Source organism: Chiloscyllium punctatum, chromosome 45 (assembly GCF_047496795.1).
Source record: "Chiloscyllium punctatum isolate Juve2018m chromosome 45, sChiPun1.3, whole genome shotgun sequence".
NCBI classification, from domain to species: Eukaryota; Metazoa; Chordata; class Chondrichthyes; order Orectolobiformes; family Hemiscylliidae; genus Chiloscyllium; species Chiloscyllium punctatum.
This window is the reverse complement of record NC_092783.1, coordinates 46,288,675-46,305,973: the sequence shown is the minus strand read 5'-3', so window position 1 is coordinate 46,305,973 and position 17,299 is coordinate 46,288,675. Positions and strand designations below refer to the sequence as shown.

The 17,299-nt window shown below is 40.7% G+C and overlaps 1 protein-coding gene across 3 annotated transcripts in view; it reads right to left on the bottom strand.

Moving 5' to 3' along the window:
* Positions 1 to 5,346, bottom strand: part of LOC140467355 (uncharacterized) — a 67,154-nt gene extending 61,808 nt beyond the window's left edge. The window contains exon 1 of one of the 3 annotated variants that reach the window (XM_072563661.1): positions 5,085 to 5,346. In XM_072563661.1, the coding sequence (XP_072419762.1) occupies positions 5,085 to 5,211 (127 nt within the window). In that variant the 5' untranslated portion in view covers positions 5,212 to 5,346. The remainder of the gene's footprint in view (positions 1 to 5,084) is intronic. The other 2 variants (XM_072563662.1, XM_072563663.1) reach the window with 2 other exon arrangements.
* Between the last annotated feature and the right edge of the window lie 11,953 nt (positions 5,347 to 17,299).

Sequence of the window (17,299 nt, the reverse complement as noted above, 5' to 3'; positions counted from 1 at the left end):
GAATCTAACCATAGTGCGCTGTATGCAAATGCAACACACTTTAGGCAGGATTTGTCACTGCTATATTCCAAATATCATTCTGAATTAAAGAACATAGAGTTTTATAATAGTTGACTTTAATTAGTTAAGGCTGCCTTGCTACATTCCTTTGGTGACTTGCTCCTCTTTTTCATTCACCATCTATTGCACTCACTCACACACTAACAAAAAACAAAAGTCTGCCCAATCAGTAGCATTTCAGCAGCAAAATAAATTCTCCCAAATAACACCTGCCATGGCAGCTCTCTACTTATTCCACGACAGACCTTTAGAAATAATCTTTTAAGCATATTTTTCACCTCTTCACAATAAATTAACGAAGGGCACAAAGAGGAACTAAACCACTCATTGAGGTTCGAGGGAATGCCCATAGTTGACTGGCTTGATTCTTGGTGAATTTTTGAAAACATGGAAAGGAGAAATGAACAGTGATGGTGCAGTCTGATATCTGCTGTGAATGTGCATGGAGGGTCACCAACAGCAACCAGGGTGCACAGGTCTAGAGAAAGTTTCAGAATTAGAGAGGAGGCAAAGTAGAGAAATTTCTAGACAGGTGGTATAATTTCAAAATAAATGCAGTGGAGAATGGGAAGCCAGTGGAGATCCCACTAAGTGACTGGGACATAAAGGAATAAAGGACTACGGCAGCTATTTATTAGGTTTAATGTTTTTCAGAGGTAAATCACGTAGGATAATCAGGAAAGTGTCAGAAAGGACTGAAGCAAAATACTGCAGATGCTGGACATCTGCAAAAAATAAAGTGCCCAAGAAACTCAGACTGTCAAAAAGCAGTTAACATTTCAGATAGATGATATTTTGTGAGATCTGTCTATTATATTAGAATGGTCATGTTTGATCTTGACAGAGGAAAAGATAATATAAAATATTCAAATTTTAAAACATAAATGAATTCAAATTTAATGATTCTATTTTGTGAGTACACCTAGTAATTACAGCCTACCCACCGAACCAGTCCTCAAGCATCTCCAACTTCATATGCACTATCTCCCCAATAATCAGAAACATGTAATTACACACTTTGACCCAACCATTTTACAACAGTAATGCTATAATAACAGACGTCCACAACATAGCTAGGCAATTAAACTGCAACTTCCAACTATCTGGTGATGCACATTATATTATTCTGTCGCCAAAGTGATTCAGTCACCCTTTAAGACTATAGTGTCTTATGGTTTAAATACATACAGGATTAGATCTATTAGAATTTAATTGGCTTTCAGGTTGTGCAGATGAGAATCCAGGATAAATACCTAGCTTTCTTTCTCCACTAGTGCAAGTTACAGACATTTGGATTCCTGCATCACCAAGGTATTTTAAATTGCTGTGGGAGTTTTTCCCATGTGTGTGCCAAGTAACTAATTTGGCTGCTTTACAGTTTTGTTTTGAAAAGTATGAACAGACGTAGATGTGCAGTAGATGTACTGTTTTGTGACATACATAAATGAGGAGGAAGCAAAATATAAATAATTAGAACACTGGAGTTGATACTTAATATTTTAGAATCTCATGTAGCTTGGAGCATGGCTTGTTCATTGCAATTTAATCTCCTAGGCAACCTGAATAGCAAAGACAGATGTAATATACCCACTTGACTGTAGAAAAAGGAAATAAATTATTAGATTGAATTGGCAGAACTATAAAGTACAAATTAAGAAGCTGTTATGTAGTTGCATAATACATTGGTCATACTGCATCTGGAGTACTGGGTGTAGTTCCAGTTGGCAAATTATTGGAAATATCTTATTTTCCTTTGGTGAGCTTTGAGGTGATCAAGAAAGACATTGGGCCCAAAGTCTAGAAACAAGACTTTATTGGGCTATGCAGGTGTCTATGCTCCACAGAAGACCATTATTTTTTAAATATCTGTGATGTGCGCATCACTGACAATTTCATCATCAGTTGCCTGTCCCTAATTGACCCCTGAACATAATGGTTTGCTCGGCCATTTCCAGAGGCAATTAAGAATTAAACATATTGCTGAGGATCTGGAGTCTCACAAAGGTCAGACCAGGTTAGAATGGCAGATTGCCTTCCCTAAAGGACAGTAATGCACCTAATAGGTTTTTATAACAATCAATGTTAATCTCACAGTCTCCAATACTGAAATTCAATTCTGCATTTTATTAATTTAATTTAAATTCTATGAGCTGTGTTTCTGGGATTCAAACGCATTTGCCTAGGGGCTCTGGATTACGCTTCGAGAGAGATTGCTTTTCCATCATCACCTCCTTCTGCCCCCTTCCTTTCACCATATCCAAATATCTTTTCTGTTCCTTTCTCCATTCTGTGTTTACCTAGCCTCCCTTGAACACATTCATGCAGCTTGCCTCAACTGTACCTTGTAATAGTGCATTCCACTATTCGCCTCACTTCCGTTCTCTTTCTCTTGTTGTGCGCAAATAAATATTATCTTGATTAGATTACTTACAGTGTGGAAACAGGCCCTTCGGCCCAACAAGTCCACACCGCCCCGCCGAAGCGCAACCCACCCATACCCCTAACCTAACACTACGGGCAATTTAGTATGGCCAATTCACCTGACCTGCACATCTTTGGAGTGTGGAAGGAAACCGGAGCACCGGGAGGAAACCCACACAGACACGGGGAGAATGTGCAAACTCCACACAGAGAGTCGCCTAAGGTGGGAATTGAACCCAGGTCTCTGGCTCTGCGAGGCAGCAGTGCGAACCACTGTGCCACCATGCCGCCCATCTTGAGTATCAGGAATTTGAGGAAATTAGTTCTGGAAGTTTGGTTTCTCTAGGAAAAGGTTATGAAGTATTCAGTAGATTGGAAGTTTAATTTGCAGGAACATTTTTTTAAAAATGGTAAATGGACAGAATTGGACAGTTTGCACAATTAATAAATGTAGAATAAGCCAAGATGAATATTGCATAAATGGATGTTCTGAATGAACACAAAAAGGCTACTTTCTGGAAAATATCCATTGAGAGATTTATCAGAAATAAGTCTTTGGTACCCAAAACATTTTAATGTTCAATGTGATCTAGTGAAATATATGACTACCTGAATATTTCAAAATTTACTATTTGGCTTGTGAGGATATATTTAAGTTTCACGTGTTTTAGGTACATTGCTGCTTCAATAAGTGATTACCCTTTGCTGAAATGTGAATAAAGTCTTGTCTGTCAACTTTTGATTTCTGATATGGTACATTTGAAGAATGGAAACAACTCTAAAACATCAATTTACTTTACTGTATATATTCACAATCTGGTCTGTGAATTCCAGAATTTTATTTGTTTATGGTCTACATTTCCGTTTTAGTGACAACTTAATTTATACAATTTAGTAATTATGTTAAATGTTGTATTCTACATTCTTTGGAATAGGTACACTGCATTTTCTAATGAAGCTTACATGAATGTTGTTTACAGGAACCCAAGCCCTCACTGCACACTAAATTAACTTGGTGGGGATCTCTGAATATCTACAACCATGAAGTAATTTCCCTGGCCTTCAGTGATTTGTTTTTATTAAACTGTCTTTGATTTTGATTACAGAATTCCCTTGTCAAATTTCAGGAAGTCGGCAAGGAGTCTACAAATTGGCGCTGATTACATAATTCAGAATAGCCCTTCAATGAGTCCAATCACAGAAATGACCTGAGACCATTTGTGGTTGAGATTTTAAATTTCTCTTGATGATGGAGGCCAGACAAAGTATATTGTGCTCACTACCTAGCCCCCAAAACACAACATATTTACAGTATTATGTTATTATGCACTTTATATAGATATATTCACATTAACCAACTTGGTAGCTCTCTGATTTGTTTTGTCTATATTGAAAAGTTCAAATAATTCAAGTTCTACTTTCACACTAAATCTCAAAACTTTGAACTGATCAAAACCACAATGTTCTGACCACCCAGGTCAATCCACTAACGCAAGTTGTAAATGGTCAGAGTATGGCTAAATTTCACACGCTCAAAATAGTCAATGATGGTTTGTATCCAAGCACAGTCAAACTATAACACAATAACACATCCATAGCATTTGCATCTTATGAACAGGCTATTCAGCCCAACAGGACCATGCCAAGGAATAGTCACCACAATGCATTTCTTCCATTATATCTGCATTGGTTGAAAAACTTAGAATTTAAATAAAACAGAATTTATTTTAATTACTCATTCAAAAGAAAGCAAGACCTATGTTCATATGGCATTTTTCACGACTACTGGACTGCTCAAAATGCTTTAGTGCCAATGAATTATTTTGGCAGTGTACTCACTGTTGTCATGTGGGAAACACAACAGCTAATTTGCACACAGCAAGCTGCCACAAATAGTAATGTGATAATAAACAGGGGTTTTTTTGTCATGTTGATTTGAGGGATAGGTATTGGTCAGGTCACTGACGACCCCAACCCCCCTACCCTTCCCCCACTCCCCAAAAAAAATAGTGCTCAGTGGTCTTTAAAATCAAGGAAATTGTAAGACCTCCGGTCCTTCCTACTATGTCACAGTATTTACATGCGTAAGATACTGTGGATCTAACGTGAAATTGAGATCGGAGATGTCATCCATCTTGTACACAGAGCTGTGTGTTCCACGTTGTTAATCAGTTGCAAAACATTTGGTAATTCAATGCTGAGGGACCACATCGATTGGACATTAGAGACTGGCCCAGCGCATTTCACTGAGCAGCCTGTAGGACTTGCAGAGAGGGAGCACTTCATCCTTAGGGAGAGCTCAAAACCCAGTGACAAAAGTACGGTACTGCACACACTGCGATCTTCACCATTTATCTTTGTTTTTAAGCCAGGCATCACGCATTCACATCAAATCCCTCTTTCCCATTTCTTCAAACTTTCCCTGCAACCCTAAACACACCAAATTCCTCCCTTCTCACCCATCCGATAACCCTGGAGCTAAGTTTACCCTTCAAGCACCGAAGAGGGAAATCCTTGAGGCGATGCAGAATCCTGCTTCACCTGCCCGGGGGGGACTATGCGGCTGTTGTCTCCCACCCCCCCTACTCTCCCCAAACACTCACCCGGTGCCTCCGGTTCGCCGGCGCCCGCGATCGCCCGGCCTGGCGGAGGGGTCACCGCATAAAGCGAGGGAGAACTTTTCCTTCTCAGAAGTTTGCTGATGGTCTCTCCGGGCCCTGACTTCCTCATTGCCAAAGCGCTAGGCAGCTCCTCATCGCGCTCAGTGCGGAATGGGCTCGCTTCTGCCTCCTTCCCTCCCTCTCTCTCTCTCTGTGTATACTCTCTCTCCACAGCCCAGCCCCGCCGAATCCGCAGTCACCAAGGCAACAGCGCACACACCATCCGCATTCCACACGGAGAGCCGCACCGCCAGCACCAACAGGTGCCACCTCCGACAGGAATTTCCTCTCATTCCGCACATCTCACCGCGCTGCAATGTCAACTATTTCAAGTCCAAAATAGCTTTCCCTTCCGAACCTCATTCGCAACATTTCAGGAGGGACGCAGCATTTGAAGGGGTGGGGTGGGGGGGGGGTTGGAGAAATTGCGGGGGATCTCTGAATATCCACAACCGCAAAGCCCGGTCTCCAAGCGATTTTATTTTTGTCTCTGATTTTTAATTACGCCTGGCAGTAGCTTATCGCGTATGGCGTTGGACGATCAAACCCAGAGTCAGGGGGTTAAACCCCCGTTGTGGAGATTGTGAAGTCGAATGTAAACATCGATCAGTCACCGAGTCATTGACAGCGCACAGAGAGGCCATTCGGTCCATTGAGACCATGCCAGTTCCCCACAGAGGAGGCAATACAGTACGCCCCAGGCAATCCCCAAAGCGTTTGTTGCTTTTGAGTGTCCACCAATTTCCCTGTGAAGTGATGGACTGTTTCTGCTTCTCCTACCCTCAGAAGCAGTGAGGTTCCAGGTCATTACCACTCACTAGAAAATAAGTTCCTCTTCATATCCCTTCTCCCACCGCCCATCAATTTCTTGTCCAAAACATGGACTCTGTGTCCTTCATTGTACTGAGATCAATTTTTCTTTAGCCAAACTTGTCATTATCTTACAAACTTCTGTCTAATCTTCCCTTATCTCTTCTGCTCCAGGGAGAACAATCCAAGCTTTTCTTAAGGTGGTAAAAACAATGACTGCAGATGCTGGAAAGCAAATACTGGATTAGTGGTGCTGGAAGAGCACAGCAGTTCAGGCAGCATCCAACGAGCAGTAAAATCGATGTTTCGGGCAAATGCCCTTCATTAGGAATAACCCAACCTTGTAAATATCAGCCCCCTCTGCCCACCCTTGAAATAATTCTGGAAAATTGCCTCCCCACCTTCTCAAGGAGCTTCACATCCTTTGTGACGTGCAGTCATCAAGCTGGAAGCAATACTGCCTTTTGGGCAGAGCCAGAGCATTATAAAAGTTCAACACAACTTATAGAACATAGAAGATAGAATATAGAAAAATACAGTGCAGTACAGGCCCTTTGGCCCTCGATGTTGCGCCAATCCAAGCCCATCTAACCTACACTAGCCCACCAGCCTCCATATGCCTATCCAATGCCCGTTTAAATGCCCATAAAGAGGGAGAGTCCACCACTGCTACTGGCAGGGCATTCCATGAACTCACGACTTGCTGAGTAAAGAATCTACCCCTAACATCTGTCCTATACCTACCACCCCTTAACTTAAAGCTATGCCCCCTCGTAATAGCTGACTCCATACGTGGAAAAAGGTTCTCATGGTCAACCCTATCTAAACTCCTAATCATCTTGTACACTTCTATCAAGTCACCCCTAAACCTTCTTTTCTCCAATGAAAACAGCCCCAAGTGCCTCAGCCTTTCCTCATACGATCTTCCTACCATACCAGGCAACATCCTGGTAAACCTCTTCTGCACTCGTTCCAGTGCCTCCACATCCTTCCTATAGTATGGCGACCAAAACTGTACACAATACTCCAGATGCAGCCGCACCAGAGTCTTATACAACTGCAACATGACCTCAGGACTCCGGAACTCAATTCCTCTACCAATAAAAGCTAGTACGCCATATGCCTTCTTCACCGCACTATTTACCTGGATGGCAACTTTCAGAGATCTGTGTACATGGACCCAAGATCCCTCTGCTCATCCACACTACCAAGTATCCGACCATTAGCCCAGTACCCCATCTTTTTGTTACTCATACCAAAGTGAATTACCCCACACTTACCCACATTGAACTCCGTTTGCCACCTTACTGCCCAGCTCTGCAGCTTATCTATATCCCGCTGTAACCTGCCACATCCTTCCTCACTGTCAACAGCTCCACCGACTTTCGTATCATCCGCAAACTTGATCACCCAACCTTCTAACCCCTCCTCCAGGTCATTTATAAAAGTGACAAACAGCAATGGTCCCAAAACAGATCCTTGCGGAACACCGCTAGTAACTGCACTCCAAGATGAACCTTTACCATCAACTACTACCCTCTGTCTTCTTCCAGCCAGCCAATTCCTAATCCAAACCTCCAACTCACCCTCAATGCCATACCTCCGTATTTTTTGCAGTAGCCTACCAGTAGCCTTCCCTGCTTTGTTATTCAATGTCTCTATTTACAAAGTCCAACATCCTATATACTTTACTATTCTCTTTCAGTATGTCCAGCCAACTTTAAAGATCAATGCACATGCATCTCCCAGTCCCTCTGTTCCTGCATACATTTTGAAATTATGCCATTACATCTATATTGCCTATTCCTATCCCTTGCACAATGTACATCACAATTCTCCATATTAAATTTCATCTGCCACCTGCCTGTCCATTCCGCTAACTTATCTATGTCCTGCTGTAACTGATGATTGCTATCATTAACTGGTAATTTATTGATCAAGCCTGTCTTACAAGTGATACCAAACTCATAAATGCCATTGACTATTGACTCTAATTACTACAAAATGGACATACAGAATAAAGTTCTTAAAATATAATCAACCTCAGTCAGAGGCTGAAATACTCAAAAGTTTTTTATCTAAACTTCATGATCTTAGTTTGCCTTTTCCTGAAGCCTTCCGCAATGCAAATATCACTGTTCAGTCAATTTTATTCATTTCATGTTACATTGTATACAATAGAGAATAAAGGCTATGGACCTTGTTCTTGTGGCGCAGTGATAGTGTCCTGCCATCTGATCCAGGAGGCTTGGATTCAAGTCTCACCTGCTCTGGACATTCAGCCAATTTGGTTTTTTTACTGTGTAATTTACAGCCTGGCTCGGGTGCTCTAGAGCTTACTTCCCATAGCAACCTGTTCAGTAGAGCACTTGAACAAGGGAAAAAAGACATTTCTCCCTGATTTTTGATTTTATCACTGTTTGGCAGATCCCCACCATTGACAAACGTCTTGCGGATAATCTCTGACCAGAAACCTAACTGGGCCAGCTACATTCTTACAGTGTCTATGAAGGCAAGGCAGAGGTTGTGTACTCAGTATGTATGGCTCATCACCTGGTCTCTCAAAGTTATTCAATACTCAAAAGTCTATGTGAAGAAGAAACAAGAATACGTTTCTCGGCCTTTCAAGCTTGTTCCTCCACTCAATCAGATCAGAGCTGATCTGATCTGAACTTCAACATTACATTCTTGCATATGCCTTATAATCTTTCATTCCCATTGTGATCAAAAATCTATTTACCTCTGCCTAAAAATATTTCATGATTCTGCATCCACTGCCTTTTTGAATTCCAAAGATTCACAAGCCTCTGAGAGAATGAAATGTTAAAAGTTTGACAGATGATAACAAAATCAGTAAATTCAAAATCAGGTCAGAGCTGTTTGTTTGATTGGCACCATTATCATCAGATTCAATCATTATTCTTTCCATGTCTGGCTCCAGCTTGTAAAATCTACAGGATGAAGTGCAGCAATCCAATAATTAATAATAGCATTTCTTCACCCTGCAACCTCTATCAACTACAATAAAAATGTCATGGGAACACCCCTAGCCATATTCCATCATGACTTGGACTTGTATTTTAAGATCTTGGAATTCTCCTCTAATACCATTGTGAGAACACAATCACCACAAGAGCTGCTGCAGCTCAAGAAGATTCATTGTTGGCATCATCTTAGACCAGCAATGGATGAGCAATATTGCTTCCTTGTGTGACAACCATATTGACATACTTTTTAAAAGCAAATTCTATATTTGTGTGTTCAATTGATAAGGAGTAAATATTTTGTTCTGATATCTCTATATTATTTTGTAATTGTTCATGCTCCGGAACAATTCATTACCTAAAATTAAGTCCAGGGCACACCCTCTTTCGTACAGCTGGCTTTAAAAGGTCTCCTGAATTCATTATAAGAATTTTGCTTCCATTAATTCTTTCGCACTAGGATTACCCCAGTTAATGTTGGGGAAGTTGAAATCCCCACTATCACTGTGCAACATGTTCACTAGGAACTTTGCCTAAACATATTTTATCCAAGCCAAAGACTTGCTTTTTAATCCAGTGATTTAATGGGAGCTAGTGATGTAGTGGGTAAATCACTGGTTTGTACAACAGAGGGTGTGTCCTGGGCTTAATTTTAGGTAATGAAGTGGTTGAAATATCAGTCGGGGAGTATTTTGGAGACAGTGATCAAATTCCATTAGATTCAAGATTGATATGGAAAAGCACAAAATTGAGCCTCCAATCAAAGTTTGAAACTTGGGTGAAAGCTGATTCTAATAAGATCAGATATAGTTTGGCCAGAGTAGACTGAGAGCTGCTACTTTTAGGTGATTCAGTGTCAGAGCAGTAGGATGCATTTAAGAAAGAAATAGGGAGAGTATAAGGCCTACATGTTCCAATAACAACAAAGATGGGACCAATAAATCCAGCTAGCCCTGGATACCAGAGACATACAGGATTGGATAAAGAGAAAAGGAAAGTTCATGGCAGATAGTGAGGATTCAACACAGCAGAACGCCTAGAGGAGTATAGAATGTGTAATTGGAAAAAGCAAATCAGAACAATAAAGCAGGGGCATGTAAGAATCATGGCAAGTAAAGTAAAGAAAAATCCTAACTTATTTTACAGTTACATTAGGATAAAAGGATAACTACGGAAAGAGTAGGGCCCATTTCGGGCCACAGCGGTAAATTGTGCATGGAGCTGGAGGACGTAGGTAAATCAGTAAATACTCTGTATCAGTGTTCATTAGTGAGAGGGATGATATAGGTACAGAAATCAAGGAGCAGGATTGTGATATACTTAAAGTTAGCCTTGAAAGAGAGGAGATTTTAAGTGGCCTGGCAAGCTTAAAATTAGATAAATATCCAGAGCCAGATGAAATGTAACACAAGCTGTACAATGAGATAAGGGAGGAAATATAAATAGTGTTGGCAATGTTTTCAATTCCTAACTGCCCATAGGGGAGAAGCCAGAGGAGTAGAGAACAGGACAGCCAATGTGGTATGTAAGAAGGGAGCAAGAGATAAATCAGGAAACTAAAGGCCAGTTTGTCTAACCTCAGTAGTGGGGAAACTATTCTGAGGGACAAAATTAATCTGCACTTGGAGAAGCAGGAATTTATTAAGAATAGTCAACATGATTTTGTCAAGGGGACGTCCTGTCTGACTAACATTACTGAATGTTTTGAAGAGGTAACCAGATGTGTAGATGAGGGCAATGCAGTCTCCTTGGACTTCAGCCTGACTTTTGATAAGATCCCTCATCAGAGACTGATACCAAAAGCCCATGTGATCTAAGGAAATTTGGCAACTTGGTTCCACACTTGGATGAGTCACAAAAAGCAGAGGGTGATGATTGAGAGGTATTTTTGTGACTAGAAGCCTATGTTGAGTGAGGTTCTGCAGAAATCAGTGGTATGGCCCTTGCTATTTATGGTATATATAAATGATTCAGACTTGAATGCAGATCAGTCAATTAATAGGTTCGTGAATGATACAAAAATTGGTGGGGTGGTAAATAGTTAGGAGGATATCCTTAGATTGCAAGAGAATATAAATAAGAATATAGAATCGTGGCAAATGGAATTCAATCTGGATAAGAATGAGGTGGATGCACTTGGGCAGGACAAACATGGCAAGGATTAGATGATTTACATGAGAAAATTTTCATAGTAAAATAAGCTTATGGTTGGTTAATGTTATGTGAGCAGAACAACTGACAATGTATTAGTGCATTGTTCGATGTTACATACTAGCTTCAACTCACAAAGTACCATACTCCAAAACCTCATGTCAACATTGTCAGATAATAATATTATTCTGCCATGGTTATTAAGTATTATCTGTCTGCAGTCTATAATGTCACATATATATCTGCTTCACCTTCTGCCAAATCTCAAGATTATCATTATTCTATTTACATACATGCATAAGACCCAAGATACATTTCAATTTCAATATCATTCCCAAGTTTTGATTCAAAATTAAAGTTAGAAGTATTTCAATTGAAATATAGCAATGCTTTAATTATTGAAGCTGTATCCATAAATTGGTAATGTTTGATGTAAGCAAAACTGAAATTTGAAACTGTGAGGATGGTTATTGTCGCACTGAATTCAATTCAAAATTTGTCAATGGTGGAAATAGATTAGGTTGGAATTGCAATGTTTCATTGGGTGGATTTTGAAACTACTTCTATTCATCTTGTAACTTGTAAAAAATGCCTAAACTGGAAGAGCTTGATACCAGAAGCGGATAAGCATTCTATTCCTCCCTGAGGACATTCCTTACCTTTACAAATACAAAAGTTCACTATGTAAAAGCAGGGTGGGGAAAGAAGTGTGATTGCACAAATATTCTCAGGAACAACAAAAGATAAAAATGCAAATCTGCACAAGAAAATTGTGCAATGGTTATAATTGTCAATGCATTTCTACTGCTTGTAGAACTGAAAATTTTATGCCTAATTTCTGAAATGCCATGTGTTGCAATTGATAACATAATTTGCTCTGATTGAATACTCTGACTCAGGTGCTCAGCATTTCATTTCCATGTGAACCATTTTATTGCATCGTTCAATCTTGACAATTGCTGTTTTTTGACTTAATCATTACCTAATCGCCACCAATCATAAAATTCCATTGGATTGCAAGAAAAGTTAAAAACCTTCGGGGAACGGTTGATCAAGTGGAAACAACAACTTCAATATAAAACTAACCATGTCTTTATAATTGTTTAATGAGTAACGTAAGTGAAAGCTCCTTGTTACAAATTTCAGATTTTTTTAATAATTGGAATTCATCATAGTGGCTCAATCCCTATAATTTATTGATCTTTGAATCATTACGAGCACTTAATACCTTCAGTACAAAAAAAAGTACAATAATTTTAAGTTAGATGTTTTCTTTCCTCGAGTGAACAGAACCCTAACGCTCCCTTTTATTTGTTTTTCCAGACACAGTGAAGAACAACAAGTATGTAAACCTTAGAGTCATAGAATCATAGAGATGTACAGCATGGAAACAGACCCTTCGGTCCAACCCGTCCATGCCGACCAAATATCCCAAACCAATCTAGTCCCATCTGCCAGCACCTGGCCCATATCTCTCCAAACCCTTCCTATTCATATACCCATCCAAATGCCTCTTAAATGTTGCAATTGTACCAGCCTCCACCACATCCTCTGGCAGTTCATTCCATACACGTACCACCCTCTGCATGAAAAAGTTGCCCCTTAGGTCTCTTTTATATCTTTCCCCTCTCACCCGAAACCTATGTCCTCTAGTTCTGGATTCCCCGACTCCAGGGAAAAGACTTTGCCTATTTATCCTATCTATGCCCCTCATAATTTTGTAAACCTCTATAAGGTCACCCCTCAGCCTCCGACGCTCCAGGGAAAACAGCCCTAGCCTGTTCAGCTTCTTCCTGTAGCTCAGGTCCTCCAACCCTGGCAACATCCTTGTAAATCTTTTCTGAACCCTTTCAAGTTTCACAACATCTTTCCGATAGGAAGGAGACCAGAATTGCACACAATATTCCAACAGTGGCCTAATCAATGTCCTGTACAGCCGCAACATGACCTCCCAACTCCTGTACTCAATACTCTGACCAATAAAGGAAAGCATACCAAATGCCTTCTTCACTATCCTATAAATCTTTATTTATATTCCACCACCAGGAAGAAAGGAAACACCCAAGTGGCCAGTGACAAGCAGTGCCCTATTCAGAGGGCAATGCTGCATGATCAAACAATGAAGGGGATTAATTCAAAATAGAGATGGAGGGGGAAATAATACACTTCACTCCCTGCAGTGCCCACCTTTCATGAGGGTGTTGGTGGACATCGCGTTCCCCTTCTCCAGGGACACCCAGGAGTTTGATGGTTTATTTGACATTTGACTGAAAGGGTTGGAAATGTCCTTCTTAATTCCATGTTGTGAGAGGGATTGCAAATACCCTTAAATTTCCCTTCGTTATCTGCTTGATGACTTTTACATTGCATTGATACTGCACTGAAAGTCAGTTCTGAGCATTACAAGTTTCTCTCTCCACATGGTGAAATACCACGGCATTGGAATTCAATTGGATAATACCGATTTTATGGTGGGAAGGCCAACCTTGACCTTCTGTAGTTTTGATGGCGAGAATAACAGGCACTCTGCCCCAAGCCTTCCCACCTAATGATAAAGTGCTGCCCACGTCCCAACCTACTCCCTGAGTGGGTATGAGGATTTCAGTTGAGTCCATCAGGTGCATAGGGCAGAGGGCTTCCATTCCACTGTGAGACCTAATCTTAGGTCTGTCCCCTAGACAGCATCTCCAGGGCGGTATCAGAGAACTCGAGGGCCTTATCTGCAGGTCTGGCAGAAAGTTTTATCTTTTAGAGTACACTTTACAATGCCAGTTGCATTTCAGTGGCACCAGTGAAGCTGGATTTTGCACCACCTGAAACAAACTGCAACCAATGAACAGTGTGGCTAACATTAGCAGAACACCAGACTCATTGTGAAGAGGTGCCAATACCAATTGAATGTGGTTCCTGAGGCAAGTGAGCAGGCATCTTTACCAATCACCTCTGTTGTATATGGCTTTGGAAGGTTTATTCCTGAGGCCTATCATAAGAAATATTCACTATGATATATCAAATGGGTTTGCAGGCAGACAGCTCAAGATCTCAAAGGATTAAGCACTAAAATCTGGCTCTCCTCAAGTCTCTGTAACAATACCTGTCATGTTAATGTCACCTGTAACTACTTGATAACGTGCAAAAAATTATATGTTGTTGACTACAACTGACTCTTTTAATTAGACCCGTACATGGTTTTCCTATTCCACAATAGACCAAGCAGGCCCATAGATTCCTAGACTTAGAGAGGATGATGGTAAAAATCTTCAATGTGCATAGTAGCTCTTACAATGTAGTCAGCTGACTTGTCCTTACACAAGGTGGTAGGCAGCTGTGCAAATTTGACTGTTCATACAACACATTGATCAGTGTTGTGGAATCTTTAGACTTACCTTTAAGTCACCTGCTCACATGACACAGGCAGGAGCAAAGACCTGAATATTTAAGCAGCTGTCAGAAGGAACCCCAATGGCAATCTTCAACAAGAAAGAGTGCTCCAGTTAATAGTAAAACCTTTTCCAACCAAGTTAGGAACAGTCTGCAATAGGACAATTAGCAACTCCCTAGAGAAGGGAAATTAGTAATTCCAAAGCTGCTAAATGCTGCATTGCAAGATGATGTTATGTGGGAGCAGTCCAAGTTCAGTGTATAGTAGGGAGTGAATGAAAATTAGAGGCTCCTCAAATAAAACTCCAAGTTCCTGGAAAATTTTCTTTAAAAGGGCAGTAATTCAGGCTGGAACAGCAAGAAGATGAAAATTACTTCCAGCTCAGATTAACTAGTGACAGGGCACCATAAGGTGCAGCTACAGAAATGGAAGTAAAGACAAACACAAGAAATATTAACCTGAGGTTACAGACTCATGCAAGGCCAGTAATGAAATGGTAACATTGGACAAATTAAAAGTGTAAGCAGACCAGATCTAATGTGGAAATAAGGTTTGGCGAGGTAACAATGTGAATAATAAATTCAAACTATGAGAGTGGAAATCATTCAATAAAACTGTTAAAGAAACAGGAATCATTTATTAAGGCTGCAAACAGCTGGATTTGTACACTGAAACTGCAAAAAAAAGGGAACCCCCCCTTTTGTCTTAGACATAAGAAGGGAGCAATAGTCTATTTTAGATCCAAATGGAGGGGAAACCCACCAGTACAGCAACAATGAACAGTTGAAGTGCCATTTCTGGGAAATGAAAGTCTCTAAATAAAGCAAATTATATAATCACATTAGGAAGACATTCATCAGAAATAATTTTGCAAGGAAGATGTTTTTCTCCAAGTTTTCCAATTCTGTAGACCCATCTCTGAAACTAATCTTTGAGATACAGAATAGCTCCAAAATTGGATTCTAAAACAGAAGCTGATTAAGTAAATTCACTTCTGTACACAAATGTGAATTTAGTTAATGGGGTTATAGCTTTATAAAAGGTAAACAGAGCAAAAGATTCTTTTAAGGAAGTGCTGACAGCCTTTGATAATTGAGGTAAAAACAATAACTGCAGATGCTGGAAACCAAATTCTGGATTAGTGGTGCTGGAAGAGCACAGCAGTTCAGGCAGCATCCAACGAGCAGCGAAATTGACGTTTCGGGCAAGAGCCCTTCATCAGGAATAAAGGCAGTGAGCCTGAAGCATGGAGAGATAAGCTAGAAGAGGGTGGGGGTGGGGAGAGAGTAGCATAGAGTACAATGGGTGAGTGGGGGAGGAGATGAAGGTGATAGGTCAGGGAGGGGAGGGTGGAGTGGATAGGTGGAAAAGGAGATAGGCAGGTAGGACAAGTCCGGACAAGTCATGGGGACAGTGCTGAGCTGGAAGTTTAGAACTAGGGTGAGGTGGGGGAAGGGGAAATGAGGAAGCTGTTGAAGTCCACATTGATGCCCTGGGGTTGAAGTGTTCCGAGGCGGAAGATGAGGCGTTCTTCCTCCAGGCATCTGGTGGTGAGGGAGCAGCGGTGAAGGAGGCCACCTTCTTTAACCCCAGGGCATCAATGTGGACTTCAACAGCTTCCTCATTTTCCCTTCCCCCACCTCATACTAGTTTCAAACTTCCAGTTCAGCCCTGTCCCCTAGACTTGTCCGACCTGCCTAGCTCCTTTTCCATCTATCCACTCCACCCTCTCCTCCTTGACCTATCACCTTCATCTCCTCCCCCACTCACCCATTGTACTCTATGCTACTCTCTCCCCACCCCCACCCTCCTCTAGCTTATCTCTCCACGCTTCAGGCTCACTGCCTTTATTCCTGATGAAGGGCTCTTGCCCGAAACGTCGATTTCGCTGCTCGTTGGATGCTGCCTGAACTGCTGTGCTCTTCCAGCACCACTAATCCAGCCTTTGATAATGAGTTCAATCTCAGAGCTAATAAGATTCTTCAAAGAGCAAGATCTGTTGGAACAATTGAGGGAATCCATTGTTAATTCCATTAATGATCTGTGCAGACTTTTGGAGAAATTGGACTATGTGATGCCAAGTCAGAATTGATAATAGTCAGGATTATTGTCGGAATTGGTGAGCATTTGTCAGATTTATTGTAATCCAAAAAAGACCTAACGAGAGAGAACATAATTCAGATGGTGAGCAAAGGCAAAGCATGGAAGAAAAACTGATCAGTCCGAGGGGGAGAAGGTCATACTTGGCACAGCAAATCAGTAGGGTCCATTTAGTTCACAACTGAGAGAAACCACAACTGAGTTCACTACTGCAGTGAGTAGGACAGGAAATGGACACTAATAATCCTTGTCAGTATTGTGGAGCAAAGAAATCTCACAGATATGTACAGCACCTGGCTTGTAAAAGCAGATGCCTTATCTGTCATACAACAGGTCACTTTCAACTGGGATACAGTTTTAGAAAAGTGAGTAATCAAATAACTATTTACAAAGAGATTAATTTGAGTTACAACAGAAGAAATACCTACATTAATGATTGGATCATCCAGTCTTCCCAAGAAATACTGTAAGTGTTTTCTGGGGAAATAGATGATCCAGACCTTACATTTTGCATACTTATACTTATTTCAATAATCATTTTATGAATTTCAGATTAAATACTGGCGCAATTGTTATTATGTTATCTGAAATTGTGTCATGATTAAAATAACACTACCTACAGCTAACAGCATGGTCCAAGGCACAAAGCACTTACAATTAACAAGTATCCGACAAGAAATTCTCTAACAGTAGAAAACTGATTCATACTTCATAATTAAGAATTCTTACTC